The 16,059-nt window shown below is 45.6% G+C and overlaps 1 protein-coding gene across 9 annotated transcripts in view; it reads right to left on the bottom strand.

The window, feature by feature from the left end:
* ARNT (aryl hydrocarbon receptor nuclear translocator) overlaps positions 1 to 16,059 on the bottom strand; it is a 31,887-nt gene that overhangs the window by 9,613 nt on the left and 6,215 nt on the right. For 4 of the 9 annotated variants that reach the window (XM_075525245.1, XM_075525243.1, XM_075525244.1 and 1 more), the window contains 10 exons: positions 10,003 to 10,114; positions 8,644 to 8,688; positions 7,362 to 7,406; positions 4,601 to 4,645; positions 1,900 to 2,113; positions 1,535 to 1,748; positions 1,386 to 1,451; positions 1,176 to 1,275; positions 692 to 757; positions 115 to 200 (listed from right to left, as the gene is read on the bottom strand). In XM_075525245.1, coding sequence (XP_075381360.1) covers positions 115 to 200; positions 692 to 757; positions 1,176 to 1,275; positions 1,386 to 1,451; positions 1,535 to 1,748; positions 1,900 to 2,113; positions 4,601 to 4,645; positions 7,362 to 7,406; positions 8,644 to 8,688; positions 10,003 to 10,112 — 991 coding nt within the window. In that variant the 5' untranslated portion in view covers positions 10,113 to 10,114. The remainder of the gene's footprint in view (positions 1 to 114; positions 201 to 691; positions 758 to 1,175; positions 1,276 to 1,385; positions 1,452 to 1,534; positions 1,749 to 1,899; positions 2,114 to 4,600; positions 4,646 to 7,361; positions 7,407 to 8,643; positions 8,689 to 10,002; positions 10,115 to 16,059) is intronic. The other 5 variants (XM_075525247.1, XM_075525250.1, XM_075525248.1 and 2 more) reach the window with 3 other exon arrangements.

Below are 16,059 nucleotides of genomic sequence, written 5' to 3'. Positions count from 1 at the left end.
TGGTAAGATGCATTTGGAAAGCATTTGCTGGCACATTCAGTTCATAGAATGGACAACTTTAGACCATATGCTCTTAAAAACAGCCACAACTGAACACTTCAGCTAAGTTGTTACCTGCAGGGGGCCAGGCTTTTATGTAACCCGTGCAGTGCACCACAACGTAGTGAGGTTCGCCATCTTTTGCTGCACCTAAGCCATTCCTTGGGAGAGAGAAACAGTCTGATTATGCTATATATTGAACCGGGGTAAGGTCAGGCAAGGTTTCTATTCGTATTTTAAAAAAGGTTCCACAGAACATTTTCAGGGTCAAAAAAACCAAAGAATAAAGACTTAACATAAATGCAAGCGGTCCAAGTACACAACAGCATGGAATCTATCTCAATTTCAAATTAAAAGGGGACAATATACACCAGAGCCCAACAGCAACGCTGTGAAGAACATGTGGTTTTAAACTGACTTCAAATCCAATCTTGGAATAAAGCAAGATTAATCTTCCCCAGGATTATCTTCCTCGACACAGCGGTACTTTGGTTCCCCTACCAGCCGATCCACCTAAACTCTTCTGTGAGCTGTACTAGTCTACCCCACACACACTGACCACAGTGCGTCCCCACCACTCTGACGACAGAGCTGTAGCTCCGTTTGTTCCTACCAATGCGGTGTGCTTGCCCAGAACTTTTGTATTATTTACCTGCAGCGATTCCTCATAAAGCTGAGACGATTTACAGAGACCGGATCCACTGAGCTGTTGCCACACCTGTACCAGAGTTAGAAATGCGAGGGGAAAGGTTTTTATCTTTCTCGGTCAACATCAAAACAATTTGTCAATCTTGACTAAGAGGAAGCACTCTATAAATGGGGATGAACCTTTGAATCTCCTCCATACAAGTGAAAGCCCTCATCCTACAGACGTCAAGAAGGGAGGTGACACGTAGGGCCAAAACAAATCGTTACTTGAAACTGGATCTTCTACAACAGTCTCAAGAGCTATTTTGGCACAGGGCAAAGAAAAACCTCAAGAACTCGACTGTTGGCTGAGCTGTCCACACAAAGCTATGTTATATCATGTCTATGTCAGAACGAGCAAAAAAAGGTGAAATAAAAGCACAATGGGGCCAGGGAGCAAGTTCAGCTTCAGGCTCAAATGAGATTTCCCCAGGGAATCTCTTCATTACCTCATTCGGCAGATGAAAGATCTTCGTGAACCCATACACATCCTCATGGACTGCTGGCCTTCCTTCTTGACAGTCCCCGTTTTCAAATCTAGGATGCGACCTAAAGAAAGAAGAAAAAACAAGATGCTGCTGCAACGCGAGTCCTTTCACCAACACAGGCACCAGGTAACGTATTAGGAACTAGCAAGACACAAGTGTCACCAATGGTACCTTTAGATGCATTCTCAGGGGGGGCTGCAGGATCCTTGTTAGAAAGGCACCAGGGTTTGGTTCCTTCTACAAAGGGAAGGTTTTAATCCAAGTCCTCTGCAGGCTTTCACACTGCCCGCCCCCGCCAATCCCTTCCCGGGCTGCTTTACCTGTCAGCGCGTTCTCCGATGTGGAGAGCTGCTCCCTGAGCTTGCCCACGTCATCCGGGTGCACCTGGTCATAGAGGGTGCTGCCAAACCATTCGGACTGGGGCTGGTTGAGGACAGGAGTCACAGAATCGGAGACATAGACCACCCTCCCGGTCTCACAGGACACTATGAACAGAAAGCCGTCGGCCGCCTCTAGGATCAGGTGTTTGAGTTCCTGCATTCACAGACAGACAGACACGCTCTTAACTCCAGAGCCACGCAGCTGAAGCCCTCTAAACCCACCCTGGGTGCCTATCTTCCCCCACCCACAATTTAATTCCCCCTCTGATTGCAGCATTTCCCACAAAGCAGCATGAAGCCAAGACCTGGTCAGTGAGAAAGGAGGGTTTGTAGGTGCCGTCAGTGGAGGTGTTGCCTGTGCCACGCAGGGACTTCATGTGAGAGACAGCCATGCGCAAGATGGTGAGCTTGTCTGGTTTGCGGGCCAGGGCACTGCAGGTGGGCACCATATCTGACAGCTCTGTGATGTAGGCAGTCATCTTGTTCCTTCGCCTACGTTCAATCTCGCTGTGATTTTCCCTGCAAGAGGCCAGGGAGGAGAGGAGGAAGACGAAGTTACCAACGGGCCAGAAGCCTCAGCCATTTCCCCACGTCAACGCTTCCACAAGGCCAGAGTGCAAAACACAGAGAGGCATCAGGGTCATCAGGAGTTAGAAGGACTACAAGCGCCTCACATGCTGGGCGTGCACAAAGGAACGCAGGAACAAGTGCAAGGAGGAGAGTCTACGGCTGGCCCTTCTTTGCTGTGGACAAGAGCCTTGCTTGAAATCACATCGGTTCCCTGGTATCTGGTGAAGGCAACAAGCTAGGCTAAGCTGTTTTAGCAGAGAGAGAAGCTTCCCCATCACTTCCACGACACTGCAGCAAGCCGAAGGATTTCTTCCTTTACTACGGCCTCTGCTCTCAAAGTGGGGTTCACCTCACTCTGCTGAGGAAATTCGCTTTTAAACAGCACTGGTGCAGAGAGAGATGACTCATCCCACCCACTGTTTGTCCAAGGATGAATCAAATCCACCCCCACCATCACCTTTCAGACACCCACGCGTCTGCAATAACCATACAAGGAGGCCAGGGCTGCAGCTAAGACCTGGGCACCCAAATTACAACAGATTGAGTCTCACCTTGTAAGTGCTTTTATGAAGATACTTCTCAGTTACATCAAGAGCCTTTTACAACATCATGGCAGGAGGGAAAGCTTTAGAGGAGATATAGACCTGATTTCTGTACAGACCAAGGCCGATGTGGGCAGACCATCTACCAGGCATACACCTTGCTGGTGTGCACAGACCTCTGAAGAGGCACCATGACAAACGTTGCCTGCTTAAAGTCCTTAAAGAGGTTCTTCACACGCCTTTTGCAAGTCTGCTCACAGGGCACAGTCCCCATCAACCCCCGGAGATCAGAACATAACCCGTTTAGACTTGGTTCTTTTTATCCGGCATGTGTCGTTTAACTGGGTTACTATGGTGGGTTTTTGAAAACGGAACTTAAAAGCCAGGTTTCCTATACAGAAGGATGGATCAGATGCAAGGAAGCACACGGTGGGAAATGAAATGAGATGGAAGTGTTGGAAGGAACACAGAAAGGCAAGTGAATTAAAGAGGATAAATACAAAAAATAGAGCATTTATCACTAGCAGGTGTGTGCAATCATTCAGTGACCTTGCTCCTTGCTGCAAGAGGCTGATATTCAGGAAAAGAAGTACTTCAATTCTCACACTCACCTTTAATTCAGTTTCTCCACACTCACATGCTCAAGTGTGCAAGTGAAGCTACCTTCACTACAAAAGCTACTGGGAAACCACCAGACATTTTACTTGCCCCGCTGCCAAATATCCTTTACTACAGGCTCTTGCACGACAGCAAGAACTGACTACTGGGGACAGAGGAATGGGTTGCTACTTTCTGGAGGAGAAATCCCCGAGCAGCACTGCTGTTTGATGTATTCACAGGCCCCACCTCTAGCACTTCCTTATCTCCTCAAATATTTAAGCTATGCAGTACTGCAGTTAGGAAAGGCTGTGTTTGGGGGTTATTTATTTGTTTTAAAACCAGCCAGCAGGCAATAAACTGACCAGAATTGTGGCATTCTCAGCACCCATGAGTCCTTTTAGTCCTGTGCATTGCTTAAGAACAAGTCTAGGGTGGAACAGTCCTAAGGAGTTACAGGGTAAGTTTGCAAGATGGCAAAACAAGCCATTCTTCATGAATAACCAACCCTCAGCTCTGCAGCAGTAACGAGCTGTGGGTGGCAAGCAACAGAAACCTTGACGGCGATTTAAGCAGTTTTTATTTTGCAGCTGGAAACAGGGACGGGTACATTTAGAGTTGATGTTTTTCTGCTGGAGAAATGCAGTCCTGACAACACAGCCTCTCAACCAGCTGTGCGCACAACTTCTCGGGGTACATTTCTGCATTAATGGTACAGCATTCAGAATGACTGCTTCAGTCATTTCAGCCACAGTCCCTCATTAATTACAAATAGGAACTTGGGGGGGAAAAGAAAATCTTGGTTTCAGTAAGCCTACATCACTGTAATGCACAGGACACCACCTTTCCTGGAAGGTTTTAAGGGGTAGAAAAAACCTGAACTAATACACTTTTTAATGTCTGGTTTGATAGTACAACAGCATTCCTGCGACAAAACCTTACCAAGGTGAGAACGGGCCATCTGGGACCTTGATCCAGCACAAGAGAAATCGTATTTAGCACAGGTTAGCAAAGCTACAGCACTCAGTGAAAGCAATGGCCCAACCACACTCTACCCTGCCGTCTTTGGCAAACAAATCCTCTTGTGTATTCCCCAAAGACATTCTCACAAGGGGACTAAATGCCTTTCCCCTCCTAATTCCAATTACACAGCCATTTCCAGAAGTCTGTTCAGTTTCAAGTCCTCTATTGCAGCAGATGAGGGAAGGAGAGGGAAAAAAAGAGAAGGGATGCCTAGAGAAACATTAAGGAAAGGAAATACTCTGCTTGTCCATGCTTGAAATCTCCATTCTCCTACCTGGCAAGTCTCTCCTTATCCGCTGAACTCTGTTCATCATCAGACCTAAAAATAAAATCAGCGATCTAAGCTAAAATGGAAAAAGTTTAAAGAAATGAAAAATGGGAAGATGTACTAGGAAACCCAGCCTACAGACACGTCTGTTTTGCAGAGGAGCAATTCCATAAAACAAAGCAGTCATTAGTTTGCAACATTACACATTAAATGGGTGCCTGCTATCTGCATTATTTTGAAGTTTTAAGACGCTTACCAAGACTGCAAAATAGGCAAGGGGTAGCTCTGTTTTACATATAACCGAGGTGCAGATTATTCGGCACAAGATTAGAAGGTTAATGGCAGAACGGAGAATTAGGGTCCCAGTCACATTAAACTACTCTTTCTTTAAAGAAAAAAAATAATCAATAGCCTCTTCGATAGTATTAACAAATCAGGGAAACAGATTTAAAAACCCAAAATCCACAAACAGTGTAAGATTCACAGCTAACAACACACATTTTCGTAATGCTGCTACAAAAACACCATTCAGGACACCACAGTCAAGATGGCTACACGACAAATAGCACCCAGAGATGTTCCGCACATCATCTACAGAAAGGCACACAGACATCCCCACCAACCTGCATGCACCTCCAGTTTTCAGGGAAGGGGAATCTGCAAACCTTGTTTTACAGAGGCTGATGATAAGTTTTCCTCCTTGAGGTTTGGCTGCCTTGGAAAACAAATAATCCCCCAAAAGCTACCACCAGGAAAGGAGAGGGTACTACATGTGCCCAGTTAAGGCAGGCATGCAGTCTCTCAAAGGCTGAGCATCTAAGACATACACTGTGGATTTATGGAGTACAGGAGGTGTTTTTAGCATTAATCAGCTGTGGTACCCTTCCACTTCAAACAGGTTTTAGTACAGTACTTAAAAAAAAAAAAAAGTAGTCATGTTCACTTCCATGCTGTTTTGCCTCACATCATCTGAGGAGGGAGGAATGTACTGGAAAATGAGGGCTGCCAGAGCTGCGAGGAGCATGGTATGAGCAGTCCCGGAAAACAGATGCGAGCGCTACGGGCAGGCCAAGGGGCACGGATGCAGAGGGAAGCTGTGCCACGCTTCTCTTACAGCTGCATTCGGGGTGTCGGCACCCTAACACCACTGATGACTTCGTCACTGCTCGTCACCTCCTGCCACTGTCCTCATTGCCTGAGCCAGTAATTGCAAGTGATAATCTCTACATTAAAGCACATAGGTACTGCTGATGCCCCACCAGAGACAGAGGGTCCAGGCCTTAGCAATTCGGAAGCGACATTCAGTTGTTTTGTTTCTTTGTTTACTCCTTCCTCGCCTCCCATGTGTCTATTAACCGGGGTGATCAAAGGCCACACCACAACAGGGGTCACAAGGAGCCAGGATCCTACTCCAGCGATGGCACTGCACAGTCAGGCAGCAGAATTTTTAACTGTAAGGGCCATGAAGCTGGTCAGCACTGCAATGCTTACCAATAAAGCACTGCTGTAGGCATTCTGCATTATCTTAGCATTTACATGTATTATCGGGGTCTGTTATACCTTGAAGTTCCCAGAGCTTATGACTTGCACTAGGGAACAAAGTTATTCAACACAGGCTGGCAAACACGTTTCTAATTTGCTTGACTTCAGATCAAGTCAAACCATGTAAAAAGCTGGAGAACCCCAGCTTAGAAGTCCCTGCTAGCCCTCTGGCAGGTAACAGCATGACAGTGACCTGAAATTTGGGCTTTACAATTTTTTTGCCTCTCTGCATTGAGACTCTGACACAAGTTTATAGCTCTGGCTGAAACATTACAGAATAGACATTTTGCAAAGCCTTGATTTCTAGACCACTAGTTCCAGTGCACGACCTCGGTGAAATCACAGGGAAAGGCCCCTGCACCCAACATCATTCCTGGCTCACCCTGCAATGTGATCTGTCCTGCTCCTTGACGTAACGTGCTGGGCACTCCTTTCCCCAGTGTCCTCAATCACTTGAATTTTAACTCCAATTTCAGGAATTTCTGAAGTCAGACCCCTCTTTATGACAAGCTACTAAGTACAGCGTCTTGGCCACTGTTCTGTATTTGCTTACTTTTCTTCTTAGCAAGATACAGCATGATGTGCCTTCGCACTGAGGGGACACCCTGGAATTTACAGCACTCGAAATATACACAAAAGACCCTCGCCTTGGCAGAAACATTACACATCAACACAAAATAAACCCATGAAATATTTAAATTCAGTTCCATGGGCTTCAAAAAGCTGTAAAAATACCATGAGGTCAGTCCCAGTACTAGATGGTACAGAGCTACTCTCAGACACCAACAAGTAGACAATCAGAGCCAAAAATATTGCTTATAGTGTTACTGTACACTCTGATCTTGAGGAAATCCCCCATTTATAGAGAAAGCTTCTGCCTAATTCTCCCACAAAACACACAAACCACAACATTTGCCAGGAAACCCTGTTCAAGTAAAACTTGAACTAAGCATGAAACTTGTGTATCTGCAAGTTTCTTGAGCAGGAGAAAGAATGAGAGTCCAAGGCAACAGCTGAAAGAAGTGTTGAAAAAGAGGAACAATTTCATCACACTCATAACGAACTGGTCCAAAAAACATCAAGGAAAATGTCTGGATCCTTTGGTGCACCTTCCTTCAAAGAGAGAAAATCTAAATGCTAGTTAGAAGGGTGCTGCAGGATCTCTCTTACATTAAGGTGGTTTGGCACCAAAAACTTCAAAAACTGCATCACAGCAGATTCTTACCTGGCAAATCTCTCTTTATCATTTGGCATCGGGTCATCATCACATCTAGGAGAACGGGGAGAAGAAGAAGAGTTCTTATGGTGCCTACTCTCATTTCGTTCCCAAAGACACCAAGAGCAGAACAAGGTTTAATATATCACACAAAACAGGCCTGGTGTTAAAAAGGCCAACTCTGCTGGGCGCAGGCAACCCAGAACCATACTCTTCATTTGTCTAGTTCAAAGACTACAATTTCATTATTTTTATCACCTTGATGATGTTTTCCACATCACATTCATATTGAGGACAGTGGCATCACACTCAGTAATTTAAGCAGACAAAGAAATAGGTTAAATTGCACTTTGAAGATACAGTTAGCCCAAACGAAGACCCTCCTCCAAAGGATCTCAGTAGGTAAATCCTACGTTCGTCAGGCCTGTTATCATCTCAAAGCCATTCCACAGTCATCTTTAAAAGACTGTAAAATACGGACTTCCAGTATCATTAGAGCTGTCCAATCCTAAGCCATGTAGTGAGACTACAAATAAACGATGCGAGATCTTCCAACTCTTCTGTGTTCCATATGGATCATGAGAGGAGGTACTTGCAGCCTCGCCAACTCCTCTGGAGTAAGGATGTCTCATGTCTCTGTAATTGAAGCATCCTCACAACAGATGAGAATCAAGTAACACATGCCTGAGGCACTAACAAAAGCTCAGCACCTCACTGTTGTGCCGATAAGCTATTTGGCAGAAGATTTTTCTCTACAATCAACAGGGGCTTGGCCAGCAGCAGTGCTCCTATAGTGCTGCGCTGAAACAACCAGCGGATTGCTGGAAGCATTCATGGAAACTACGTAATCTTTTGAGATGCTGGTATCGAACACAGCAACATCATCACGGAGTTCTGCAACACCGTTTCAACCCAGGGCTCACAAGGCTCACTTCTTCGGCTGACCTCATCTCGCTACGGGGCTGGCCCAGGAAGACTGGAGATGGAGACCACATCCAAAGCAGTAACGGGATCCCCTCCCAGTCACAGTCCCTTCTCCGGACTCACAGACCCCATGTGCACAGCAGCTTTGCTTTAGCATCAGCTGCAAAGATGGAGGAATGCTGCTGACTAGGAGAAAGGGAAGAGTTCAAGGAAGTGGAGCACTGGCTGCTTCAGACTCCAACCCCCGCCTTCCCTCTGCACTGCTGGAGAGGAAAAACCACACGAGCAGCAAGCTCCTGCGCTGGGGGAAATGCAGACACATCTAGACCACACAACAGAAACTTCTGGGTGCGATGTCCTCCCTCACCTGAGGAATTTACTGTTCCCTTCTCCATCATCATCAAAATCAAGCCTGAAAAACAGAAGCGAGAATATAATTATTAACCAAGCAGTTTCTCCTTTACAGATTGCTTTTCTGGCTGTTCCTACAGGGATGCAGACAATTCTTGAAAGGAAGATTTAAGTAATCCCAGGGGCTAACGTGAAACAACCCACAAAGTTTAGAAGGGGGCTTCCTTTATATGTCTATCAGAAACAGAGCAAGGAAACAGTTCAAAAGAGAGAAAGCCCACTTGGAGCACCCACTGTATCACACCCTCCTGTTCCAAATGCTCTGGATCTCCTAGCAGCGATCTGAAGCCCAACAGGCTGCCACAACTGCTCCTCACTGCTCAAGGGACCGATCAACAGCCTACAAATGGAGCACTCCCAACTCAAAAGCTTGGATCAGTTGCATTTAAAAAAAAAAGGGGGGGGGGGGGGGGGGGGGGAGGGCAAAACACTTCAAGACTTAAAGTTCAGTCCGGTGACCTGCGTAGTTAGCATCCTTAGTTCAACAGCAGACAACGTCACTGTGTTTGCTGCAACAGGGTCAAAAAAACCATTTCTAACAAGTCTACGGGAGGACAGAGGAAAGGCTTTTCACTGCGCTTCCTTTCAGGATGGAAAACTGGCGTGTAGATGCAGCCCAGCAGCATGCGCGTTTGTAAATGAAGTGTGAGGAACAAGTAGCAGACAGCGTGGGAGGAGCTGCCAGGGGAGTGGGAGCACCAGCAAATGGAGGTGAAGGAAAGAATTTGTGTGACTGGGGGGGGGGCAGGGAGAGATTTTAATTAGCTTGAAAATTAAGAGGAAATTTCTTGCGCCAGGAATTTAAGAGCAGCCGCTCTATATCCTTTTAATTTGCAAAGGCATTTTTAGCAAACAAAAAGCCTACCACAAGCACACTGTGGCTTCCCCCTCACCCTCTCCCAGAGAGGGCACAGTTGCAAAGGTTTGAGTAAGGCCCCAACATTCACATTCTGTTCCTCTACCTCTGTTGCAGCAACTGGCTTGTCTCACTGCTTCAGTGACTCCTGTTTCACTCTCAATCCTTGGTGAGCAACCCTCTTCTCCTGTGAGGCGCAACTCAACTTTTTAATCCCCTCTTTTTATATGTAATACAGAACCTGGCTTTAATGGGTACGGTTGGCATAAAGCATACCACTACGAAGTAAAAGCGCACCTGAAGGAACCAGGCAACTCTTCTTTGCTTAGAAGTAGACAAGTTTCCTCATCACCAGGCTGATCACTCTTTCAAGAGAGCAAAGCTTCCTCAAAAATACACTTCACTCACACCCCTCCCCCAAAAAAGGAAAAACCACACGCACACAGAGCACACACTCACCCAGGACGCCTCTTGTTGGCTCTCTGAACAATGGCTCCTCCAGCTTGCGCCCCCGGTCCAGGGTTCCCGGAGCCAACGGCTGCACCCAGCGAGGAAACATCTGATGCCATTTCTAAACAGAAGAGTGAAAAAAAAAACCCAACAAAAACCAGTATTACGTCAAATCCCCCTCTGGTTCAGAGGGTGGAGTATTCTCCACATATAGCTCCCATTAAAAGTGCTTGCATTTCAGCATCTGATGTGGATAGATTTTGTGCAATGTGTGTTTCTAGTCCTTTCATCTACTGCCTCTCCAGAGCCTGCACTAAGGGTCCATTTCAAGCTTTGAGCACATGCTGTTTTCATAAGCTCAAAAGCTTAGATCGCTAAACTAAAAGATGTGGTCTCCTTTTTAGACAGAGGAGGAGTCCGAAGCGATCGTGGGTAGGGGCTGAACCAATCCTCGCATGCTAGCTGCACGAGTATGCAGAAGGGGAGGAGAAGAGTTGCGAGTTTGCCTAATAAAATCAACGCCGCCTCTTGAAGAGGGTTTATTTCCCAATCTAAGAGACAAAGAATTAACCAAGGCACGGGTAAGGCACCTTGAAAACCATGATCTTTCAGACAGTCATTTCTATTCTTTGGCAATACCGACCTGCGGGCACCACAGGTGTGATTACCAGTCTCTGCCTACGCTCCTCCACAACTGGCCACACACCCAGAGCAAAAGAACATCAGTTCTTCCCCAAAATGACACTACCTCTGTTAAGCACAACGGCAGTCTTGCTTAGAGCTAAAAACCTTGTGTTTTACACGTGGAAAAGTTGCATAAACAGTAGGAAACCTAATCGATGCTTTCTAAGAGATGAAACAGGCAAGTAATGCACTGAAGAAATGCAGAATTGGTGAGCCTTCAGAGACCATGCCACCCAATATTGCAGTACTGCTTCTACAGGAGGTTCCACATAGGTACAACATTTGAGAAAATAAGAATTCTACTTTGAGATGTGAAAATAAGCCCCTTTTGGTGTATGGGAAAGAAAGAAGCGTCCAAGTAGAGAACTTGAATGCGCTGCCCTCACAAGTTGGATGGCAGGCCCAAGCCTGTTACGGATTATGGGTTTTTTCCACAATGAAAGCAGAGAGCTGAGGCTCTCTACGCAGCCACACACACCCCGAACCAGCTCCCCGGCAGGCTGGGCTCCGAACCCCTGCCCATGTTCAGGCAGTGTGGGTGCCCCCTTCTCCTCCCCACACACTCCACCAGCAGCTCCCAGCTCTTACCTACACGAGCAGGGATCTCTCTTTCCTTGCAAGCCGAGAGACTACGTTTGGAAGCAACGTTTGACACCGAGCCTTACTTCTTCGATCCTCAAGTAGGGCTTTTTCCTAATCCCCGTTGTTTAGGAGCACACAGAACAGGCTCTATAGTTGTTCAAAGCTTGCTCAGCATGGCTTAAACTGAAACCATCGTAACATTGCCACGAGAGCTGCATTCAACATTCTTCTACGTTAACATAGTCCGATTTGCACCAGAACCAGAGTTTTCAAAGAAGTTAAGGCATTTTCTTCCTGTTTCTGAAATAAGTCAGCTCTGTGCTCATTTTAATGGTTGTGGTTTAATGGTTGTGCTAACCAACTGCAACCAAGACAGTCGCTCCAGCCAGAGAATCTCCACCACAATCTTTGCAAGCTGAGTTGCATGGAGTGCCTTGAAGGTAGAAAAACCACTTCTGCTGTATCAAAGCGGAGGGGACCCCCAAAAAAAACCAACAACCCAATGCACACAAAAAAGCCTATTGCTGGGGTTCCCAAACCACAGCAAAGTGGTACACTGACACCAAGAGCTGCTTATGGATGAAATGCTGCCAGAATCGGTGGGACAAAACAAAGAATTGAAGTCAAGTTTAACAAATATGGCAACAAATCGGGGCTTAAGCTGCGAGGCCGACAAAGCTTAGCTTAGCCAAGACCACGAGGATATTGCTCAACAAGTAAAGGAGAGCTATACTATAGCAAGCTTCTGTGCAACAGTGCCCATTTTTACTTCTCACCTCATCAAACATAAAACAGCCTTTTGTATTCTCAACATTAGGAAAGGAAAGGGGAAAAAACCACCCTATTTTCAACATCTTAGATACATCTGGGTTTAACAAGTATTTTTACAGTTCCTGAAGTCAGATTTCAGTCCAACAGCAGTTTAATCCAAGCAGTATTTCCAGAGCTGGACGGTGGTTCGCTTGCAGCTAAAAGTGGAGCTGTGCAACAGCTCAGCCACCTCTGCAGTGTGGCTGGCCCACAGCAGCTGGCCCACAGCACCAGCTCCAGCTCGCAGAAAGCATGCTCCAAAACTTCTGGTATTTCTTCCAAAAAAAAAAAAGAAAAAAAATCTTTTACCACAGTAATATTGCTAGCCTCTATTACTGCCTGATTTGTTTTCCTCCAAGCAGCTGGCATTGCTGAAGGAGTTTCTTCCTTGCCAGTCCATAGCAGTTCCCAGGGGTGACTAAAATACGGAATGAGCATCCAGCTCAACGCTTGGCAGTTGAAGGGGCCAACAACAACCGTCCCAAACAGCATGAGCGAGCACACCCGATTTCAACACTAACTACAGCAACAAAACACGAGGACTCCTCTGAAGTTTCAAAAAAAATTTGAGAACAAAGAATCAGATAAGGAAACAAAGATTTTTTTTTTTTAAAAGACAGATTATTTGAGGTTAGTGGTTTTCAACATGTGAATATATAAGGTCTCTGCCAGGAAATCGGTCCCTATGTGATAAAGTCAAGTCAGCTGATGTGATGCACTTAAAATAAACAGAGGTTGGCCTTCCTCACACTCCATCCTCCACGCTGGGACCACAGACCCTCCCCATCTCCTCTCCACTCGATTTCGGATCGCTTGGACACCTCTGTGCCCCTTCCCTTACTTCTAAGTGAAGTCCCAAGGTGCAGAAAGGGCTGATACCAAAGGTCTTTGTTCAGTGGAACGTGGCCCCGAGTAAACCAGGTCAGAAGCCTTACTCCTTTGCTCAAGGAGCCTGTGGTTTTCCAACATATGTAGTTAAACACCACGGTCTAAACAGAAATAAAGTTTCTGGAGCACGGCAGATAATCATTTTATTAAGGAGAGAGGAATTTCTGCTTTCAGGCAGGGGAAGGAAGTGACACTGTGCTGTTCCTCTGCAAGTCAACTTTTACATAGGATGGAGGGGGAACAAGGGAGTCTGTTTTAAAGGCCTCATCTGAGCCTCTGCTGTTTCTAAGGAGCCTACTGCGTGCACTAGCATCTCACAGCAGCATCACACGAAGAAACCACTTTACCTCATGCTTCAGCTCCTACTCAGAAACATTTGCCTCTCGTGGTACAATGTGCCCTTTCACAAGTGGAAGAAAATAAAATATCTTGAGATTTTAAAGGTAAACTGGTAATATTTTGTTCTGCGTACTGAGGGAGAGCATCAAAATGGTTTATGTACTCTTTCACGTGACCCATTGGCCTCTCTACCACATCCTCACCCCAAAAATAGGGGGAGCATGAAGCAGGTGGATGGGGTGGGAAGAGGTCTAGCTTTTTCACCTTTCAGAACTTCTGGGACACTCGCACAAATGCAAAGCTTCCTTTCAAAATCCCCTTTTTCCCCCATCCAAACACGGGCCGTATAGCGGTATTACACTGAGGTCAGCATGGCACTAACGGAACCCAACCTATCAACGCAAGCTCCGAAAGCTTCGCCCACGACAGCCGGCTGGTGGCGAGGGTGTCTCAAGCGCACACGTACTCAGTAAATTCACTGGCCCAGATGCCCATCGCGAGAAAAGCAGCCACTTCACACAAACCCCTCCACAGCTGCGCCTGAAAGCCACCAGCTCCAAGCATAAAAGGCAAGACGTGAATAGTCAGAGGCAACCCGAGCCAAAGACCCAGCAAATGGAGTCAACCGATTCTAAGAAAGCCTCGTACATTATAACCTATGAAACACCAGTTTCACAACTTAAAAATATGGTCACTGGGAAAGCTGCTGATCAGTTGTTCAAAGCAGTTCCCAGATATCAGAATGCTTAGTTCCGATTCAACATATTGATATCCAAAGCGGCAAGAACAACATTTTTCAACTACTCCAAAATAACAGAAGAGGGAGTGAACATATTCCGTTGAAACAATCAATGTTAAGAGCAACAGGACAAACGTTCATTTTCATTTTGCAAGTGGTTTCTTCAAAAATCAGATGTGCCACCAAAAGCCCCGGTCATTCTCAGCGGGCAGGATGGGTTTCATAGAGCCACTGCTGCAACAAGCAACATCCTTGTTAGGTCTCTGTTCCAGCCTCAATCCCTGCTTGCCTTTAACATGTGTTAAATCTAATTAAGGCCAGAAGAGATAAGCAGAGGCAGCACAGAGAAATTAAGGATCCTCATTTGTAACTGAATATAAATCTGCAAGCACAACCACAATGCAGCCAACAGTTCGACCCAGAATAGAATAGGCTGGAAGATCACTAGGGGAATGTCATCTCCAGAGCCAGACTTCCAGCCCAGCTCTCCTGGGAAGGGCTCTGTTGCAACTACTGGCATCTCAACAGTGAAAAAGCTTCAGAAATCAAGTCACAGAAAATATTCAAAACTGATTTACGAGATGGGCCTGCCGTAGCTCTCAAATGCATTTTTATTGTACCACTTAGTCTACTACAGCCAGGCACTGTACAAAGCACAGCAAAAATGTTCCTGCTGCAGAGAGTTTCAGCATATGGCTGTTCACCAGGCTCAGTATCAGCCAGCACATTTTAGCTTAGCGAGATTCAGTTTAAACTTAACCATTAGTGAGCTCCCCAAAAAGCCAAGGAAGTTTAGAGCAGGTTTGTGAGCAGATAACAGCTGCTAAGACAAACCAGCATACTACTATAACAAATACTTGCATTTCGCTCACAACTATAAAGCTTTGGTCTAAACAGCGCGCGTGGCTTTGTATTTACAAAGTGTCTCAATTTCTGTGTCTCAGGTACATTAAAGAGATTTATTTTTTAAGTAGGTGGGGGTTTTTTAGATTGTTTGAACTTCCCATGCAATGCCAGCTCAGCGCTTTCATCCCCATGGGAACCTTCTCCAAGAAGCATTACAGAAATTAACTCAAAACACATAGAAAAGAACCCATCTTCCATTTTCAAGTGTTTGAAGTTGTGCATCCATAAAAGTAAATGTTTGAAGTGAACCTGATCAATCATATATTTATCCAGCCAGGACTAAAAGTGCCCTAATAATCCAAGTTAATATTAAAACCCGTAAAGTCATGCAAGTAAGGCGAGCCACTGTTTTTAATCCCTCCTCATATTTCCTCCTGGTTAGTGGATGCTATTTGCTTTTCACTCCTAACCAGGAGATTTTAACAACATAAAACTTGCTTAAATTGGCACAACTGAAAGCTTTCAATCTAGCACTCTTCACAATTTGAATCTTTTTCAGTTAAACAAGACCAGTAAACTGTGCGGTTGCTCACCTCACCCTTGGAAAGATGAGGGAGCAGAAAGGTTTTGCAGATGTATTTTTCAGTAAGTTTATCTGAAAAGGGAGAAGTGCTTTATCCACCTCTCTCAGAGGTTTCCGAGGTGACTCGCTTTGCCCATGTAGCATTTTGAGGAAGGCTAGAAGGCCCAGGATGGCACGACACCAGGCACAAGCTGCTGGTTTTGAACACTTAAAATAAGTTCCAACTTATTTTTGTGGCCAGCTTGCCCTGCTTAAACTGCAAGGACATTCAGCATATTTGGGGGCATTATCCAGTATGCACTGGAGCCCTGCAGTCCGTTTTTCAACATCAAGAAAGAGAGGACCCAGCTTCTAAAGAACAATTTTCACAAGTAATTTATTTTACTAATAATCTCTATGTATATAATGCTTATGCAGGCTGTAAGTATTTTCCCCCCCTCAGTTTAAAAGGGCCAAGCTAGTATTGGTCAGTCAGTCTGCCCGTAGTTATAAATATTAAACACAGATGTTGAAAGTTCTCTCTCTTTTCCTTGAGAATTTGTTTAAAACTTTCCTATTATGCAAAATATCATGCAACTCCAAAGACTACGCTTAC

This window comes from Mycteria americana, chromosome 25 (assembly GCF_035582795.1).
Source record: "Mycteria americana isolate JAX WOST 10 ecotype Jacksonville Zoo and Gardens chromosome 25, USCA_MyAme_1.0, whole genome shotgun sequence".
In the NCBI taxonomy this organism is placed as follows: Eukaryota; Metazoa; Chordata; class Aves; order Ciconiiformes; family Ciconiidae; genus Mycteria; species Mycteria americana.
The sequence above is the reverse complement of the archived record's forward strand: the minus strand, read 5'-3'. Positions and strand labels throughout refer to the sequence as shown.